General features: G+C 45.8%; 1 protein-coding gene across 1 annotated transcript in view; it reads left to right on the forward strand.

Annotated features, from left to right (window-relative positions):
• ADAMTS2 (ADAM metallopeptidase with thrombospondin type 1 motif 2) overlaps positions 1-20,766 on the forward strand; it is a 450,208-nt gene that overhangs the window by 348,912 nt on the left and 80,530 nt on the right. The window contains exons 9-10 of the mRNA XM_060240368.1: positions 2,155-2,287; positions 10,639-10,752. Of these exons, the coding sequence (XP_060096351.1) occupies positions 2,155-2,287; positions 10,639-10,752 (247 nt within the window). The remainder of the gene's footprint in view (positions 1-2,154; positions 2,288-10,638; positions 10,753-20,766) is intronic.

Consider the following 20,766-nt stretch of genomic DNA (forward strand, 5'->3'; position numbering starts at 1 on the left):
TGAAGTCAGCTTCTCAGGGTTGCACTGCAAAGATAATAACCAATCCATTGAACTAGGCCTGGTAACTGACAGGCAGATGGTACAGCAGATCAGGGCAGTGTAACACGGGTTTTAGATGTTCCTGTAGTTTGGGTGCGTCCATATGTAGGTCTACTGTTTCCAGGCCATCTTTAAGGCTAGAACACATGTGAGGACATAAATGTATGGGTAACAGTGGCAAGGTTATATCCTTGGGCAAGGGGGTCCAATGGCTCACCTGTTTAAGCTTTAAAAATAGAGCTCCTGGCCATATGTGACCAGTACCAGAGCAGGGAAACCCAGAGCTGCAACTCTCAAGAGACTGAGCACCAATTTACACGAAGAGGAAGAAAGAAGATTGTAGAGCTGGAAGGGACCTCCAAGGTCATCTAGACCAACCCCCTTCAAAATGCAGGAAATTCACAAGTACCTCCTCCTTACACACACACCCAGTGACTCCTGCTCCAAGCCCAGAAGATGGCAAAAAAAAAAGAAGAAGAGGAAGAAGAAGAAGAAAGGAAAAATTCCTCAGGCTCCCTGACAAAACTGGCCTGGAGAAAAATTGCTGCCTGACCCCCAAATGGCTAACAGCATTTCCCTGGGCATGTAAGAACTAAGCACTGATGCATTCCTTCCTGCCATCCTTCTCTTGATCTGCCTAAGTTCACAGAATCTGCATTGCTGTCAGATAGCCATCTGCCTCTCTTTAAACACCTCCAAACAAAGAGAGCCCACCACCTCCCGAGAAAGCCTGTTCCACTGAGGAACTGCTCTAACAAAAGAAGAAGAGTTGTTGAATTTATACCATGTCCTCCACTCAAAGTCTCAGAGCAGCTTACAACCTTCTTCCCTTCCTCTCCCCACAACAAATACCCTAAGAGCTGAGAGAGCTCTGAGAGAGCTGATCTTGAGAGAACAGATCTGAGAGAACTGTGACTGATCCAAGGTCACCCAGGTGGCTCCATGTAGAGGAGTGGGGAATCAAACTTGGTTATCCAGATTAGAGTCTGCTGCTCTTAACCATGCTGGCTTTCTGGTCGGGGGTAGGATGATCCAGAGAGAGTTCAACAAATGTGGCAATGGAGCACAGATAGCGTTGCCAGCTCAGGGTTGGGAAATACCTGAAGATTTTAGAGGCTGGCGTCTGAGAAGGATGTGGTTTGGGGAGTTCACTTCCCAAAGTGGCCATTTTCTCCGGGTGAACTGATTATCACCTGAAAATCAGTTGTAGTAGCACGATAGATCTCTGGCCACCACCTGAAGGTTGGCAACCTTAAGTAGAGAGTCCATATGCATTTATTTCTCTTCTTTTAATTCAGAATAGTGCTTTCTATTCTCTAACTGAGATTTCAGGGACAATACTGGGTCATTCCCAGACTGTAATCACCTCCCTCAAAGGAAATGCAACTGTATCGAGAAGAGGCAAACATACCAGAACTGCCCACCATCGACAATTCTGCCTTGTCATAGTTGAGTTTGACCTAAAAAGCTCTTTGTGGCCTGGGAGTTGTCTGCTGTGGTTCTAAGATACAAGGAGCAAACTCTAATGAAGTGAAAAGACAGTAGAGCACATGACAGCTCAATGAATGTTAAAATGAAACCAACCTGAGCATTCTCAAGAGAGCAATAAACTAGAGAGAGCACTGGAATTTTATGTATACTTGCTACTTGTGAATGCCAACAGCAAATCATTTATTTATGTAGCTTGGCAAGCAGTGTTCCTGGATGACTGCATTGACTTTTTTTCCTGAAGTTTTACTTGAAAGACAGATCATTGGCATAAATTCCACAAATGGAAACATAATCAAAGTTTTTGTCCTCCTCTCTATTTCTCATGATTTATATTCTTCTGCTGCTGCTATTTTCAGATAGCCCTTTTGAGGTAGTTGCTATGATTCCTTGTCTTCCCTTAGCATAGTGGTGTAACATATGAACACAGCATGCTATCTTTTCTCAGATGCAAATCTGTTATAGTGAGATGCCTTGTTCTCTATAATGAAGGTATTAATTGTGCTTTGTGGAACTCATTTCTGTGAAAATATGCCCTTTATTATGCTTGGAATAAATATGAACTGACTACAGACACTGTAAAAGTTTCACATTCCCATCTTTGGCTATAATTTTTGCCCACTGCAGTTCCTACAATTGCTTGCGGGATGATCCTTTTGACCATGACTGGCCTTCCCCTCCTCAGCTGCCAGGAATTTATTACTCAATGAATGAGCAGTGCCGCTTTGATTTCGGCTTGGGCTACATGATGTGCACAGCTGTGAGTAGACACAATCCTGCTGTACTTCAGCCTGGGGTTTTGTAGCTGCCAACCTTGGGCTGGGAAATTCCTGGAGAATTTCCTGGGGTGAACCTAGGGAGGGTGGGGTTGGGGGGAGGGAGGAACCTTGGTGGGATATAATGCCATAGAATACTGCCACCAAAACAGCCATTTTCTTCAGAGGAACTGATCTATGTACTTTTGAGATTAGTTGTAATTCTGGTAGATCTCCAAGCCCAACCTATAAGCTGGCAACCCTACCCTACAATGGTTTCTAAAGAGCATTAAAACAGTCTGAGAATGGCAGTGTGTTGGTTCCATTCATTAGCAGTGGCTTCTTCTGCCAGAGGAGAGCACCTCTACTAGTGGAAGAGATCTATGGGCTCCGATTTAGGTCCTACCTTCATGCTGGGGAAGGGATTTGGTGAGGCATTCCTGGAAGGGGTGGGGACATCATGTGATGTCCCCCTTATGATGACATCATCACACTGGGGGGTCACAATGCTCTGCTCTTTGGGCAAAACTCTGCAATAAAGTTGCCCTCAAACCACTGAGTTTTTACCAAAAAAGCAGAGCATCACCATGTTACATCCCCTACATGATGACATCACTTACATTGGGGACATTGCCATGCAATGTTGCCATTTGTGGTGGAGTTTCCCCCACTGACCAGCTGGCTGCTGTTGAGCAGAAGCACCAGAGAGCAAGGGATCCCCCACCCAACCTGGGGATTGGGAACCCTACTTCAACTCAATGTATACAACTAATGCAAAGTGTGAATAACAGCAAGCTCTGAGGTATCATCAAATTGGGGGGGTGGGATGGTTCAAAATGGTTTAAGAGGGTATAGTTCATTTAATCATTAAGTGCGGGCCCTGCGGAGTCTTGACCAATTCCGTAGGGCCTGCAAGACTACTCTTTTTAAAATGGCCTTCACTTAAATGTAGACTTAAGGTGGACCTGCTGTAGATATAATCCACTATATCCAGCCACCAAACCCACTGAGGAAAATATCTGAGATGTAGCACCGCAAATGTTAATTTTAAATTTTAAATGACGGTTTTAATTATGATGGTTTTATTTAATAAACTATGTATTAAATTGTATTGATTTTTTTATATTATAAACTGAAATTTTATATGTTGTAAGCCGCCCTGAGCCTTCTTCAGCGGGAAGGGCGGGATATAAATAAAAAATATATAGTATGTTAACTTGTCACAGTGATGAAAATGCTCCATGAAATATGCTCCATGAGTTATGGATTAACTCCTGCTCCGTTTTCTGAAGTACAATGCTAGGGAGTACATTGAAGTATATTGACAGGGACTTCCTAATGTGAACACGAATATAAATAGATCCAAGTGAGCAGCCATGTTGGTCTGAAGCAAAAGAAGAAGAAGAAGAAGAAGAAGAAGAAGAAGAAGAAGAAGAAGAAGAAGAAGAAGAAGAAGAAGAAGAAGAAGAAGAAGAAGAAGAAGAAGAAGATGATGATGATGATGATATTGGATTTATATCCTGCCCTCCACTCCAAAGAGTCTCAGAGCGGCTCACAATCTCCTTTACCTTCCTCCCCCACAACAGACACCCTGTGAGGTGGGTGGGGCCGAAGAGGGCTCTCACAGCAGCTGCCCTTTCAAGGACAACCTCTGCCAGAGCTATGGCTGACCCAAGGCCATGCCAGCAGGTGCAAGTGGAGGAGTGGGGAATCAAACCCGGTTCTCCCAGATAAGAGTCCGCACACTTAACCACTACACCAAACTGGATCAAAGCAGTAGACAAGTTTCACCTTTAAGACCAACTAAGTTTTATTCAGAATGTAAGCTTTCATATGCTCTAAGCAGACTTCATCAGACAAAAATGGAATCCTAAATAAAGAGAAAGTGGGTAGTGAGTTGGTATGTAGAGTCATGGAAATGTTTTTAGCAGATTAAAAGAATCACAAATTGGGGTCTGTGTTTGTTAGTGTTAACTGGGCTGAAACAACAGTGGAGGTTGATAAAAAGCAGATAGATGTCATAGGTGTGAAGTGCCATAAATCTGGGTATCATTCTGGCTTTGTTAGTTGTGGGTTTAAATAGAGGGCATTAGTTTCTCGAGTGGTTATAACATCATTATAGTTTGCCATTAGAAAAAAAGAATACATTAAAATATAGTGAAAGATGGGCTAGTATATGTAATAGGATAAACAGCCAATATCTCTTATTTGAGTATGTAAATACAAAACAACCCCAATATTCTGATACACTGTTCTAAAAGAGAAATACATTCTAGTTTGCCATTAGGAAAAAAGGGTACATTAAATATAGTGGAAGTTGGGTTAGTATATGTAATGAGATAAACAGCCCAAATCTCTTATTTGAGTATGTCAATGCAAAAGAAACATATTATTCTGATACTCTGTTCTACAAGAATAATACATTGGAATACTGTGGATGTATAGCTATACTCAGTGAGAGTTGTTTTAGCATATGTAGCATAGTGAAAATGGGTAAAGCATATGTAATGAGGCATACAGCCAATATCCCTATTTTGAGTATGTCAATACAAATAATTATACTGATACACAATTCTAAAAGAGAAACACATTGGAATACTGTGGATGTATAGCTATACTCATTGAGAGTATAAAAAAACAATATCTCTGTTCAGTCCTGGGGAGGTGTTTGTTCCAAGTGTCATAATAATTTGTAATTCAGCAATTTCTCTCTCCATTCTGTTCTTGAAGTTCCTTTGCAGTAAAACAGCTACTTTGAGGTCACCCATTGAATGCTCAGGACGGTTAAAATAATTTCTGATGTCATATTTGTGTCCATTTATCCTTTGGCATACCCAGATTTATGGCACTTCACACCTATAATAATAATAATAATAATAATAATAATACATTTTATTTATATCCCGCCCTCCCTGCCGAAGCAGGCTCAGGGCGGCTAACAGGACATGGTATATACCATGATATTATATAAAACAATTGTAAAATACAGTTAATAAATACATTAAAACAGTTACATAAAATTTAAAACTACAATAAATTAAGGTGCTATATTCAATAAGTATATTCCGATGGCTAGATGTTGCATTCAGGGTTCCTTATAAGCTTGCAGAAAGAGGGTGGTCTTGCAAGCCCTGCGGAACTGATTAAAGTCCTGCAGGGCTCGCACTTCCTCCGGTAGTTGATTCCACCAGTGGGGGGCCATTATAGAGAAGGCCTGCTCCCTCGTTGCTTTCAATTTGGCCTCCTTTGGTCCAGGGATCCTTAAAAGACTTTGGGAGCTAGATCTTAGTGCTCTCTGGGGATCATATGGAGAGAGGCGGTCCCTAAGGTAGGCAGGTCCTTGGCCATATGGGGCTTTAAAGGTAATAACCAGCACCTTGTAGCGAACTCAGAATATAATTGGAAGCCAGTGCAGTTCCTTCAGCCCAGGCCGCACATGTTCCCACCGAGGTAGTCCCAGTAGCAGCCTGGCCACCGCATTCTTCACTAGCTGCAACTTCTGAGTTCGGCACAGGGGCAGCCCCATGTAGAGGGCATTACAGTAGTCTAGTCTCGAGGTGACCGAGATGTATGGCATCTATCTGCTTTTTTATCACCCTCCACTGTTGTTTCAGCCCAGTTAACAACACTAACAAACACAACAGACCCCAATTTGTGATTCTTTTAATCTGCTAAAAACATTTCCATGACTCTACATACCAACTCACTAACCACTTTCTCTATATTTAGGACTGCTTGCCATTCCATTTTTGTCTGATGAAGTCTGCTTAGAGCATACGAAAGCTTACATATTGAATAAAACTTAATTGGTCTTAAAGGTGCACTTGTCTACTGCTTTGTACAAATATAAATATGAAGTCCATGTTAAGGATGGCTCATCTTAGTATTTACTATTAACTATCTGCAGGGCTTTTTCTGTAGAAAAAGCCCAACAGAAATTCATTTGCATATTAGGCCACACCCCCTGACACCAAGCCAGCTGGAACTTCATTCTTGTGTGTTTTTGCTCAAAAAAAAGCCCTATCTGCCATTCAGTGTTTCCAAGGACAAATCTAGGTCAGTTGAATTTAGTATTATGAGATCTGCTTCTAGCTCAGTATATATGTGGCTTTCTTAGACTGCAGTGGTAAAACACTATGATGTGTTTCCTTTCACCCCATCCCTATAGTAAATGGCCACAGGATTTAAACTGTAAGAAAATTCTACATTTTGATCTTGAGAGTAGCATATGGGTGGTATAAAATCACTTTAAGATACACAGTTTGTCACATAAAAATTCATGAAAGCAATCTGTTTCATTTTGCATAGAATTAGTGCCTAGATAAAATTACTGCCGTTGTTTTTCCAGCCCAGGCTCCATATTCCCATATAGATTAATTTTCCTCAAAGTACAAGCCTCCTGAAAAATATTATCTATAGTTGCATGTGCCTACATGTATCAGTAATCCCCATGAGTACACCTATACATAGAACAGAAAAGTCCCTGCAACTGTGTGTGCTCAAGTGGCGTTGCTAGAACAGGGGTGTCAAACATGCGGCCCAGGGGCCGAATCAGGCCCCCAGAGGGCTCTTATCAGGCCCCCAAGCAACTGGTTCTTGTCTGCTTTCTTCTCCCTCACCCTTGTTTCCTTTTGCATCTCAACTTATGTCAAAATTCTTGTGTAGCACCAAATATTGAGTTTTAAATTGTTATTATTAAGTTTTATCGTTATAAAATTGTAACTGAAATTGTTGCTTTAACATGACTGTTAGCTGCCTTGAGTCCGCTTGTGGAGTGGGTGACATATAAATCTAAGGTAAATAAAATAAATAAAAAATAAAATAAACTTGTTTTGCAAGGCTTGCTCAATTGCACAGAAGCTACAGAGCAAAACCTCTATTTTCTCCATTGGGTGAGGTTCCTCCCCCTCCTGATCACCTGGGGAGGGAGGGAAAGAGCCAGAGCTTCCTTTGCCCAGTTCCCTGGATCCCATGGGAGAAATACAAAGAAAGCACCTTTAAGACCAACAAGTGCTAACGTTTTAAGCATATTTTGTTTTAAGGCTTTTTTTTAAAGAAAATCTTTAGTCATGTTGCCTGTGTCCTTTAAAAAGTTTATATCTCTGCTACCTAATCTTAAATAGATACACAAGTTGCTGACCTGACATGGCCAGGCCCAACAAGGTCTCACTTGTGTCAGATCCGGCCCTCATAACAAATGAGTTTGACACCCCTGATATCTACTGACTTTTACTTTATCTTCAAAGCATTCCCCCCCACCTTCTATTCTATCCCCCTGCACCCCCAATTCTAGTTTAGACCCTGGTATAATTCATGTGATTCAAGACTTGGTTCGGTAAATTAGCATAAATCTAATAAATAGAGATATTTAATATAGACATTTGCTAACTTCACCAGATGGAGGGAATGGTCAGATAAAAATATAAGAATTCTACACATTTTTCTAATTCTTCATGCGCATATGTGTATATGTGCACATCAAGAAGGGGAAGGGAATTATGCAGGACTTTTTTTGAGCAGGAATGCAGAGGAATGCAGTTCCAGCTGGCAAGGCATCAGAGGGTGTGGCCTAATATGCAAATAAACCCCTGCTGGGCTTTTTCTGCAAAAAAAAGCCCCATGTGAAACAGTGGTGGCGTTACTAGAACAGGGGTGTCAAACACACGGCCCAGGGGCCGAACCAGGCCCCTGGACGGCTCCTATGAGGCCCTTAAGATGCAAATGAGTTCCTACTAGGCTTTTTCTACCAAAAAAGCCCTGGTCCTATGATTATCTTAAAGATCATTTCCTTCACTGATACTTATGCTATTTAGATAATTATCAGATTTTTAACCATCAAGGTTTAGAACAGGTTGTCAATGTTTTAAAGTCATTTCTATATACTATATAGTAAAAATGAATCTGCTGTAGAAGAGACAAAGCAATTTCCAAGTCCTTTTCAACAGTGGGGAGGTTTAACCTCCCCTCACCCAACAGCCCCATTCTGAGTCAATCCCCTCCCCTCCCCTCTGCCATGTGCCTGATTTTTACAGGGTGGGGAAGAGGAGATCATATTGTTCACAAAACTCCCAGTATGTCATCTAATAAATCTGAACTATACTAAAGCAACAGAAACTATGGATTATAATGTGCATGTCCTAATCCTGGGGTATAAAACACCAAAGAAGGGAGAACAAGCATCACTTCAAGTTAGAACATACCCTGCTTGTTGTTGTCATTGCTTGTCTATTGTTTCTGTTTTATTACTGGATGTATGAGACCAGTTTTACAAGCTGTGCTTCCATTTAGTGAAGTGTATGGGACAAAACAGATGGCTTTCAGGTCTTTTTGTATGACAAATATGTTCCATTTATCATGTGTATATGAGCAGTAAGACGCTTTAAGCTTTGTCAAGATCAATCTATCTGCTTGGTGCAAGAAGAGTTGGATTTCAAAACCGCTTGGTGATGAGTATTATAAACACTATTTGTTCTAGCTGTGAGTGGAAGGTTCTGCTTGTGCCTATGCATTTCCAATCTGATTCTTTTTTGAGGCAAGATACTGCTATTGAATTTCTAAAGTAACTGCTATTGATCTGTAATCTAAACCTATGTTTGCTGCATCCTAAGAGCCATCAGAGCAGACCGTAATTTGTCATTGCTGTGCAGGACCGCTGACCAAATGCTGCATTAGGAGTGCTGATGACATGCTCTCTTTTCATCATTGTTGTCTTGGAATATGCATAGTGTCTTGTCAATGGGGGAGTGGGCTGGATGCAAGGAAGCTGGCTGAGACTGAATGTGGACATTACTGGACTGATAATAAGTGGCATGGAGGGAAAGCAATACACAGTTGGTTAGGGATGGGCACTAACCAACTTACAAACCCCAGTTTAGCATGAACCAGGGGTTCAGGAGACCAGTTTGTCCCCAGAGCCCACCCATAAACCTCCCTGTGTGCAGGTTTGGATGTAAGCTTCAAAGGCACTTAAATGCCATTGGGCTGCCCCACTAGAAGTGAGTCCCAGAGGCATGTTGCCTTTGGAACTCACCTTCAGGTTGGTCTAGCCCAACTGAGCTCCAAGAGTGAGCTCTGGAGGCTTTTGAAGGTCTTCGGAGTTCACTCTTGGAGCTCAGTTAAGTTGGGTGAGCTCTGAAGGCTTTTATATTAAGCTCTAAAGGCTTTTATAGGCCTTATATGCCCTTATATGAGCAGGCCCCACCCAGAAGTGGCTCAGAAAGCATTTAAATGCTGTCGGAGCTCAATCTGGCGAGGGTTCTGAGTTGTGATGTCATTTAAATACCTTCAGGGCTCACTTCAGGGTGGAGGTCCCCACAAACTTCCTGAAGCATGAACCAGTTCATGCAATGGAGAAGTTTGTGAAAGTTCATACTTCGGGGTTTGTGGAAAAACCCCAATGCATGAATCTCCATGAACCTCCATTTTTGGGGTTCATGTCCATCCCTACAGTTAGCATTCAGGCTGCCTTGAGCCATCAGGGTTGTAGCCTTAGATGTGTAGCAGTCCAAATCAGGTTACTGTGATATTCAGGATTGACATTAACTTAGCCCATTAAGTAAGGCTGAGTGACCCTCATCTACCCAATCCTGACCTAGTGGCTGTCAGCGTAGTGTTCATTGAGATTCCAGGACAAAAGAACTCTTTCTTTAGAAATAAGTTTCTTTATTGGATGCACAATGTTTCTACTGGAGAAGACCATTGAAAGTGATAACATACATTGGACGGGGCTAGCATATATTGAGATACATCAAAGGCAGGTCAGTTTAAATCACCCTTAAAACAAAAGCTGCTTTCTGTTCAGAAGTGTTTGATTCACACGCCTGCTATCTGTCTTTCCTGAGTCGGCCCACACTCCCACTCTCGCCTAACGGCCTTGCCTGGCCTGGGAAACGGCGTGGTGTCTCTCTATGTGTTACCAGCCGTTTATGGCCTCCGGCGCCCAAGGCCTCCCTCCCTTCCACTGCCTCTCCCCGACATACCTTGCATTCTACTAAAGGGCAAAAGGGTTAGTCTTGAACAAATAAGCAGTATAGGCAATATGGTTAGCATTGATAGGGAGCAATTGAACACAAGCTGACAGTGGCCATCATTTATGCTTTTTTATCCTCAAGACTGATCTACTTGATCACCAACAAAACTATTGCTAACAGAGTGTTACATTAAAGTTTTTCAAGAAGCCTTTTATTTATAAAATAAAAGCCGCCCTGAGCCCACCTAGGCGAGGAGGGCAGGATACAAATGGAATAAAATAAATAATTAATAAATAAATATTTTACCAACTATTTTGTTCATGTAATAGAAATATTAATATTCTTTTTTTAGATGCAATTTATGATCACATGTCCTTTTCTTCCAGTTCCGTACCTTTGATCCTTGCAAACAGCTATGGTGTAGCCATCCTGATAACCCTTATTTCTGCAAAACAAAGAAGGGACCTCCATTGGATGGAACCATGTGTGCTCCTGGAAAGGTGAGAAATTGTCTCACTTTACTGAATGTGGTGAAAAAATAGGAACAAAAATCTGCCAGTTATCACTGTTTCATCTGAGCCTGTATGTATTTTCTGGAACATCATATTTAGAATCAGAAACAGTTGAAAGTTGCAGAGTTTGGAGCTTGGGAGCAGTGACCATAATGCTGTTGATTTCACCGTTTGTATAAATAGGGAGTTGTCCAAAAAGACCAACACAGCCACTTTTAACTTTAAAAGGGGTAACTTCTCTGAGATGAGGAGGCATGTGAAGAAGAAACTGAAAGAAAAGGTAAATAGGGTCAAACCCCTTGTGGAAGTTTGGAGACTATTTAAAACTGCAAGCCTAGAAGGTCAGATAAAATATATACCGTAAGTCAGGAAAGGCATAAATAGGTATAGAAAAAGGCTTGCATGGTTAACAAACAAAGTAATGGAAGCTGTAAAAGGTAAGAAGGATTCCCTTAAGTGGTGGAATATTAGTCCAAGTGAGATTAATAAAAGAGAACACAGGCTGTGGTCAAATGCAAGTCTGTGATCAGGCAGGCAAAAAGGGACTATGAGGAGCATATTGCAAAAAACGAAGACCAACAATAAAAATTTCTTCAAATACATTAGAAGCAGGAAACCAGCCAGGGAGGCAGTGGGGCCCTTGGATGACCAAGGGGTCAAAGGATTACTGAAGGAGGATGGGGAAATGGCTGAGAAGCTGAATGCATTTTTTGCCTCCATCTTCACTGTGGAAGATGAGAAGTGTTTGCCCACTCCAGAACTGCTGATTTCAGGAGGGGTGTTGAAAGACCTGAGCCAGACTGAGGTGATAAGAGAGGAGGTCCTATGACTGATTGAAAATCTAAAAACGGATAAGTCACCAGGCCCATATGGTGTATATCCAAGAGTTCTGAAAGAACTCAAAGGTGAACTTGTGAATCTCCTGACAAAAATATGTAATCTTTCATTAAAATCTGCCTCCGTTCATGAGGACTGGAGGCATTAATGATTTAGAGCTCGGAGTAAGCAGAGAAGTGGCTAAGTTTGCGGATGACACTAAATTGTTCAGGGTGGTGAGAACCAAAGAGGATTGTGAGGTACTCCAAAGGGATCTGTTGAGGCTGGGTGAGTGAGTGTCAACATGGCAAATGAGGTTCAACGTGACCAAGTGCAAAGTAATGCACATTGGGGCTAAAAATCCTAACTGTAAATACAGGTTGATAGGGTGTGAACTGGCAGAGACTGACCAAGATCTTGGGGTTGCGGTAGATAACTCACTGAAAATGTCTAGACTCTAGACAGTGTGCAACTGCAATAAAAAAAGCCAATGCTATGCTGGGAATTGAAAACAAATCAGCCAGTATCATCATGTCCCTGTATAAATCGATGGTGAGGACCCATTTGGAGTACTGTGTACAATTCTGGTCACCACACCTCAAAAGAGATATTATAGCATTGGGAAAAATGCAGAAAAGGGCAACTAGACCTATTAATGGGTTGGAACACTTTCCCTATGAAGAAAGGTTAAAACATTTGGGGCTCTTTAGCTTGGAGAAACGTTGACTGAGAGGTGACATGATACACGTTTACAAGATTATGCATGGGATAGAGAAGGTAGAGAAAGAAGTATTTTTCTCCGTTTCTCACAATACAAGAACTCATGGACACTCAATTAAATTGCTGAGCAGTCAGGTTAGAACTGATAAAAGGAATACTTCTTCACCCAAAGGGTGATTAACACATGGAATTCACTGCCACAGGAGGTGGTGGCGGCTACAAGCATAGCCAGCTTTAAGCGGGGGTTGGATAAATATATGGAGCAGAGATCCATCAGTGGCTATTAGCCACAGCGTACTGATGAAACTCTCTGTCTGGGGCAGTGATACTCTGTATTCTTGGTGCTTCGGGGGGGGGGGCAGTGGGAGGGTTTCTAGTGTCTTAGCCCCACTGATGGCACCTGGGTTTTTGGTCACTGTGTGACACAGAGTGTTGGACTGGGTAGGCCATTGGCCTGATCCAACGTGGCTTCTCTTATGTTCTTATGCTTTTAGATTTGGTACATCTGGAACATAAGATTCATTCTAAAGATGCACACCCCAGACTTTTATAAAGTATCACACAGGTAGTTGTGGGAGTAGAAAAGAAAGAATATAGCAAAACAATACATTGATTTGGGCACAAGTATCCCACTGCCAGAGCCAGCATTTGGCTCAATTATAGTCCCAGGCTGCAGGGGTTGATGGCTTTTCAATCAGGTGCAGTTTCTTTTGGCCTTTAAGACCTCAAAAAAGCTGTACCAATATCAACATGGCCCCATCTGTGGATATTTATATCTGAAGACTGATGATATGAATAGATAAGACAGCCCTTTCTGAAAACCTGAGGAAAACCTCTGATCTGCAGAAAAATCTAAAATCTTAAAAAATAAATAAATAATTGAGGTGTTGTATGAGTATAAAATGCTGTTAAGATGCAGCCGGTTTATGGTGATCCAAGCAAGGGACTTTCAAGGCAAGTGAGAAGCAGAAATGGTTTGCCATTGCCTTCCTCTGCAGAGTCTTTCTTGGAAGTTTCCCCTCCAGTTATCAACCCTGCTTTGCTTCCAAGATCTGATGAGATCAGGTTATAACATGATGCTTTCCCTCACATGGGGGAGTGCTGTACCTTTAAGAAATGCCTTTTAAGATTTCAGTGGCCATTGTGGGGGTTGCTCAGTAACCACAATATTTCGAGGCTTCAGACCTTGTTTTATGTCATTAAAATGCAAGGAGGGGGGACAGAGCCTTCCAGGTCTATTTTGGCTTCCAAGAGCACTCATGCCCAGCAGCAACTACCAAGCAACTTGCTACCAGACAATTTACACAACTCACTCAGTTGTGACAGTGACTATGACTTGATGCCACACAGCTTGCCTGGACCCAGCAGCAGCCTGTGCACAACTTGTATGACTTAGCCAGGCCTTGCAGTGGCTACCATATAAATTATCTGAGCAGCATGCTACCACAGAACTTTTGCCATTTGACCAGAATTTTCCCAGGAACAGGTTGGCGGGGGCGGGGGGGGGGGGTGGGCAGAGCTGAGAGCCAGTGTTGAAATTGTTAGAATGATACTATGATCAGATACCCAGGTGCAAATCCCCACTCTGCCATGGAAGTTTGCTAAGTGAACTTCGGCTAGTCACTCTCTCTCAGTCTAATCTATCTCACAAAGCTGTTATAAGGATAAAATGGAGGGGGAAGAGAATCATGTAAACTGCTTTGGAGGTTTACTACTAGGGAGGAAGGTGGGATATAAATCAAATAGATAAATAACAATGCTTATGACCAGGAAAAGGCATGGAGAAAGGGGTACAGGAGTATCAAGGTGCCCCAGAAGTCCATGTGGGTTCTCCCCTCATCTTTTAATAATATGCACTTGTACTAATTTTGCATCAAAACCTTCTCTCTCAGCTTTACTTTGCAAGTATCATTTTAATTCTTTTGTAGTTAGTTTCTGCTTTTTAAAATTCACTGTTCTGACTGTATGCTTAACAATGAAAGAAGTCTTCGAATGGAAAGCTGGAACAATCTTTTACTCAGATTCTCCATATGTAAAAGGATTGGCAGGGCTTTACCTGCTTGTTTATCCCACATATTAAATTTTCCATTGAATTTTTGCTATGTATTTTGTGCTGCTGTTTTACCTGCTGTTTCACTAATATGATTTATTGATGATTTAAATGTACCTTAATATTTTTACTGATTTTAGTATAAGCCACTTTGGGCCTAATTTATGGAGAAATACCTAAATAATTGGTAAGAAACTGAGACCAGTTCCCCACTTGCCTTGTTCCAGTCTCGTTGCTCCTTTTCCTGCTGCGTTTATGCTGGATTTTGCACAAGCTGCCCCAGGGTGTCGAGTTGCCCCACCTCTTTTCAATTTCTCTCTGTGGCAGGAAGGATCCTCTGAAAACTAGTTTCTGCCTACCGTGGAGGGAACTTGAAAAGAGGCAGGGCAACTCACTGCGCTGGGGCAGCTTGTGTGAAATCCAGCAGAAGTGCCACGGAAAAAGGAGCAACAAGACCGGAACAAGGCTAGTGGGGAATCGGTATGAGTTGGATCCAGTGGAATTCCCATGAATAGAAGGAAGTGTTTTTTGCCAGTTTCCCCTCATGTTGACCCCATTGGGACTGCAGTGTGAGGATGAAGGTGAAGAAGTTGGTGGAAATCTATAATATAGTTGGTTCACATACACAACTGTAAAGTACTGGGGTTGGCGCAGTAAGAGACCAGAGTCGGAGAGTGATTTCAGCAAGCTTTACTTCAGGAACACACACACAGACTGAGCTCTATTCAAACTTCCTGCTCTTTTATACAATTCTTGCCCCCTTCTGATTGGTCCTTAACTATCTACATGGATTGGCTATTTACAGGGCCCTAAGGGCCTATCAGGGTACAGTATGAGCCTAGATGTTGATTGGCTACTTATGTTTCAATCCTTCCCCTGACTGGGCACGCTTAGGCCTTCTCTGGAACCCTGGTGTGGAGTACAAGCTTTCGCTTGTTCAGCTTCCCTCCAAAAGTAACAGCTCCCTCCAAATGTAACAGTTCTCCCATTTAAGCCTAGGACACAACACCCCTCCCCCCATAGTTCCAGCTATCAGGTGACATAGTCCTGGAGATATGCCGGAGGGCGGCGGTCTCGTGTCGAGCGTCAGAGCTCCGAGGGGACTGGGCGTTCCGACTCGGTTGGTGGTTCCGCGGCTGCAGAGCTGGAGACATCTGGGACGGCGGCCCCGGGAGACCTGGGTTCAGCTGCGCGGTCGGGGGTCTCCTCCTGCTGGGCAGAAGCGGGCTCCACGGAACCCTGTTCTGTGTCAGGCTCTCGGGGACTTACGTTGTCCGGATCTGGAGCCTCTGACCTTGGCTCCCCGGCAGGCAGGCGACCTCGGAGTTGGTCGATGTGTCGCCTCAGGAGATGTCCACCCTCCAAGGTCAATGCATAGGAGACCGGTCCGGTGACATGGTCCACCTTTCCAGGGAGCCAGGCGGGGCCAGTGGTGGCATAGTTCCGTGCCCACACTGTCTCACCTGGGTAGAACCCTCTGGGGGCTTTAAGGTGTTCCGGCGCCGGTCGCCTGTCTGGGGCTCGGTCAGGGTGCAGCTTGTCCAGCAGGGTGCAGATGTGGCGGCCCATGAGGAGTTCTGCTGGACTGCGACCTGTGGAGGCGGTAGGTGTGGTCCGGTAGGCCATTAGGAAACACGCCATGTCTTTTGGCCAGTCTGAGGGGCCCAGATGGTTCAAGGCCTCCTTTGCCGTGCGCACCATCCGCTCTGCCTGGCCGTTGGTGGCTGGATGAAACGGGGCAGAGCGAATGTGCCTGATGAGGTTCTTGGCCAAGAAGTCCTGGAACATTGCGGACATGAATGCTGTGCCGTTGTCGGTGACGATGGTCTCCGGCAACCCGTGGGTTGCAAAGATGGCCCTCAGAGCCGTGATGGTCGCCTGCGATGATGGCGAGGGCACCTGGACCACCTCCAACCACTTGGAGTATGAATCCACTAGTATGAGTAGAGTCCGCCCATGGAAGGGGCCAGCAAAGTCCATATGCAGTCTTGACCAGGGGGTTTTGGTGGATTCCCATGCTTGCACTGGGCCACGTGGGGGGTCAGGCCTTGACACCTGGCATGTCGGGCACCTTTTAACCCAAGCCTCAATTTCTGCATCGAGGCCGGGCCACCAGACATAGCTCCGTGCGACAGCCTTCATGCGGACTATGCCCGGGTGTGCCTCGTGCAGGGCTCTCAGCACTTGGTCTTGCAAGGGTTTGGGGATGACGACTCTGTTGCCCCATAGTAGGCAGCCTTTGTGGGTGGATAGTTCGTCTTTCCGGGCTGCAAACGGAGTAAATTCCGGCCCAGTCGAGCCCTTGGGCCACCCCCTCCCCACCCAGTCCAAGACACGGGAGAGGACTGGATCACGAGCGGAGCGGGCAGCAACGTCGCGGGCGAGCAATGGCCTGTCCGAAAGCATGTCCATCAGTAGGATCTGATGAGCCGGGGCTGGATCGGGATCCACGTCAGGCAAGGGCAAGCGGCTCAGGGCGTCAGCATGGCCCATTGCCTTGCCCGGGTGATGCACTAGGTTGTAGGTGTAGCCGGCTAGAAAAATGGACCAACGGAGGACCCGTGGGGACAACACCTGAGGGGTCTGCCAGTCCGATGCAAAGAGGCCCAAGAGGGGTTTGTGGTCCGTATAGAGGGTAAAGGGCCGGCCGTAGATGTAATCATGAAATTTTTTGACGCCGGCCACAACTGCCAACCCTTCTTTGTCGATTTGGGCATAGTTCCGCTCTGCTGACGAGAGGGTCCGCGAGTAGTACGCGATAGGGACTTCGGTCCCATCAGGGAGTTGGTGGCCCAGAACTGCCCCCACGCCATAAGGGGATGCATCGCATGCAAGGACCAAGGGCAGGGTCTCGTCGAAATGGGCAAGGACGGAGTTGGACATCAGGAGGCCCTTGATATCCTGGAAGGCTTTAGCGTGCTGGCGGCCCCATGCCCAGGGTCGGTTCTTGTCTAGAAGTCGGTGCAGGGGTTCGGCCACCGCTGCCTTGTGGGGGAGAAAAGCATGATAAAAGTTTAGGAGGCCGAGGAAGGCCTGGAGTTCTTGCTTGTTGGTGGGCGCTGGAGCATCTCTGATGGCATGCAGCTTGGTGTCGGAGGGGTGGACCCCCTGGGCATCGATGGAGAACCCCAGGAATTCCACCCGATCCACGCCCAGGAGGCACTTCTCCCGTTTGACCTTGAGGCCGGCTGTTTCAAAACGTTGTAGGACTCCTCTAAGGCGGGCGGCGAATTCTTCAGGCGAGGCTGCCGCGATCAGCACATCATCGAAGAATGGAGTGACTCCGGGAAGTCCTTTTAAAAGAGAGTCCATGAGTTCCTGGAACAACCCCGGAGCCACACTCACGTCAAATTGCAACCGCTTTACTCTAAAGGCCCCCCGGTGGGTCACAATTGTTTGGGCGCTGGCCGTGGCCTCATCCACCGGCAGCTGTTGGTAAGCTTGGGCCAAGTCCAACTTGCCAAAAAATTTTGCGCCGGCTAGGGTGGCTAAAACGTGGCTGACGATGGGCACAGGGTATGTGTGGGCCTGAAGAGCCTTGTTGAGGGTGCACTTATAGTCTGCACAAATCCGCACCTCCCCACTGGGCTTGACAGGAGTCACGATGGGAGTTTTCCAGGTTGCGTGGGTGACAGGCTCTAGTATTCCCTGTGCAATCAGTTTATCCAGTTCCTCCTCAATTTTAGGCTTGAGCGCAAATGGAACTCGCCGCGCTTTAAGCCTAATAGGCCGCACTGTGGGGTCAAGGTGTAGTGTAACCGGGGGACCCGTGTAGCAGCCCAAGGTGCCATCGAAAATGGCCGGGAACTCTTCGCAAACCTTGTTAAAGTCCACTCTGACAGTCTTATTGACCCCCCTGATCTCTATTCCCAGGGGCTTGAACCAGTCGAGACCCAAAAGGTTTGTAAGGTGGTTCTTGACCACTAGCACTTGTAGCTGGCCCTTGAACCCCTTGTATTGGACTGGGACCGGGCCCACTCCCAAGATAGGCACCTTATTCTTCTGGAAGTCCACTAAGGTAAACCCCGGGTCCCTGAGACGAGGCCTCAGCCTGGTGGGAATTTTAAAAAATGTCTCTGCCGCTATAATAGATGATGCTGACCCAGAGTCCACCTCCATTTGGCAGGGCACCCCCCCCCCGATCCCTACATTGACCCGGATTTTGGAGGGCCTGACTGGCGAGGGTAGGTACTGTACCGGGTATGGGTGGGCGTGGAGAGCGTCGGTCTCGAAGTCTGGCTGGCCTTCGGAGTGCGCAGATCTTTGCGGGACGCGTGCTCGGGATTTGGATCTGCAGGTGCAGGCGATGTGGCCTTCCTTGTTGCAGAGTCGACAGGTGGCATTCCGGAATCGGCAGGTCTTCCGCTCGTGCTGGCCCCCGCAACTTGCACATGCAGATAGTGTCTTGTGTCTCATGCCCTGTGGGACATGGGTGGTCTTCCTTCCTGCTGAACGATAGCCGGTTTGTAGAGCTTTGTCCTCGTCTGAGTCCTCTGTAGATGGTTCAGGGTTGATCTGGTGTGCCGCAGCCTGCCTTGTCAGCCGTGGCTCTGCTGATCTGCCCTTCTCCCAGCTGGTGGCCACATCGATTGCCTTTGTTAGGTCGCACTCGGAGAGGGACAGGAGTTTCTGTACTAGTTTTTCGTCCCTCAAGCCCCATACAAACTGGTCGAGAAGGGCTTCGTTGAGGTCTGCGAAACTGCATCGGCTTGCCACCCGGCGCAGGCTTGTCAAGAACGCCATCGTGGTTTCGCCTGCCTTCTGTGTCCTTTGTCGGAAGTCCCAGTGCCGGGTGAGCTTGGTTGGCTGGGGCTGGAAATACTTCTCCAGAGCGCTCCACCGGCGTCTCTGAGAGCTTCCTGGGTTGGAGAAGAGCCCTGGCTAAGTCCACGGTCTCCATGCCACACGTACTGATAAGCAGAGCTCTCTGCATGGTAGTCTCTGTAATCTTCCGGAAGGTCAGGTATGACCCACGAGTCCCACAGCTCGGGGCGATCGATGCTAAAGGGCTGTAGGAGGTTGGCTGGAGCCTCCATTCTTGGCAGCGTGTCTAGGCGGCTTGCGAGCTGGGGTGTGCGCAGAGCGGAGGTGCGGACCCAGATGGCTTGGATTTAGCCACCTTTCCGTGTTCCTGGTTCTGTTGCTGGTTCTTACTGGCATCCCACCTTCATCGCCAGTGTAAAGTACTGGGGTTGGCGCAGTAAGAGACCAGAGTCGGAGAGTGATTTCAGCAAGCTTTACTTCAGGAACACACACACAGACTGAGCTCTATTCAAACTTCCTGCTCTTTTATACAATTCTTGCCCCCTTCTGATTGGTCCTTAACTATCTACATGGATTGGCTATTTACAGGGCCCTAAGGGCCTATCAGGGTACAGTATGAGCCTAGATGTTGATTGGCTACTTATGTTTCAATCCTTCCCCTGATTGGGCACGCTTAGGCCTTCTCTGGAACCCTGGTGTGGAGTACAAGCTTTGGCTTGTTCAGCTTCCCTCCAAAAGTAACAGCTCCCTCCAAAAGTGTTCTCCCATTTAAGCCTAGGACACAACAACAACAACAAAATCCTTTCCATCAGTGATAATTTTATGCAGGATTAAATCTATTTTCTCCAGTTCATGGACTAGGGATGCCAGTCCCCAGGTGGAGGCAGGAGATTTTCCAGTTTTGCAGGCGCCTGTCTGCCACTAGTCAGCTGCCCCCAACAGCGACCACCTGTGGCCACTCCTCAAGCTCCCCTCCTGCAAGATTTAAAGGGCCTCCAGCTGAGGCCCCCACTTCTCAAAAAGCATTTTAAAGGAACATTTAAATGCTTTTTGAAAGTGAGGGCTGCATGCACCTGAACTCCAAGCAGTGAATTTGCCACTTGGAATTCAGGCAAGTGTCTGGTGGCTGCCCTTCTCCCTCACCTCCTGCAAGATTTAAAGGGGCCTCCTGCTGATCAGTGGGAGCACATATCTCACCAATTAGCTGAAGACCCCTTTAAATCTTGCATGAGGGGAGGAAGAAGGGCAGCTACCAGCCTCATGCCTGAACTCCAAGCAGCAAATTCACTACTTGGAGTTCAGGTGTGTGCAACCCTCACTTTAAAAAAGCATTTAAATGTTCCCTTTAAATGCTTTTTGAAAAGCAGGGGCCTCATGCACCTGAATTGTAAGCGGCAAAGTTCATTAAAAACCTTTTAATGGTTTTTGCAAGTAGGTGCCAAGGGCACCTTCCATGGGGCAGTATCCCCAATGTGATGATATTACATATGCATGACATCATCCCATTGGGGACATCCCCATTCCCACCAGGAACAACCCCCCCCCCCCAAGTCCCCTGCCAGGGAGGAGGCAGAACCTGACAACCCTATGGATATCGCCAGGGCCTTTTTGTAGAAAAAGCCCAGCAGACACTCATTTGCATATCTGGTCAC

The sequence above is a fragment of the Heteronotia binoei genome, chromosome 5 (assembly GCF_032191835.1).
Source record: "Heteronotia binoei isolate CCM8104 ecotype False Entrance Well chromosome 5, APGP_CSIRO_Hbin_v1, whole genome shotgun sequence".
NCBI classification, from domain to species: domain Eukaryota; kingdom Metazoa; phylum Chordata; class Lepidosauria; order Squamata; family Gekkonidae; genus Heteronotia; species Heteronotia binoei.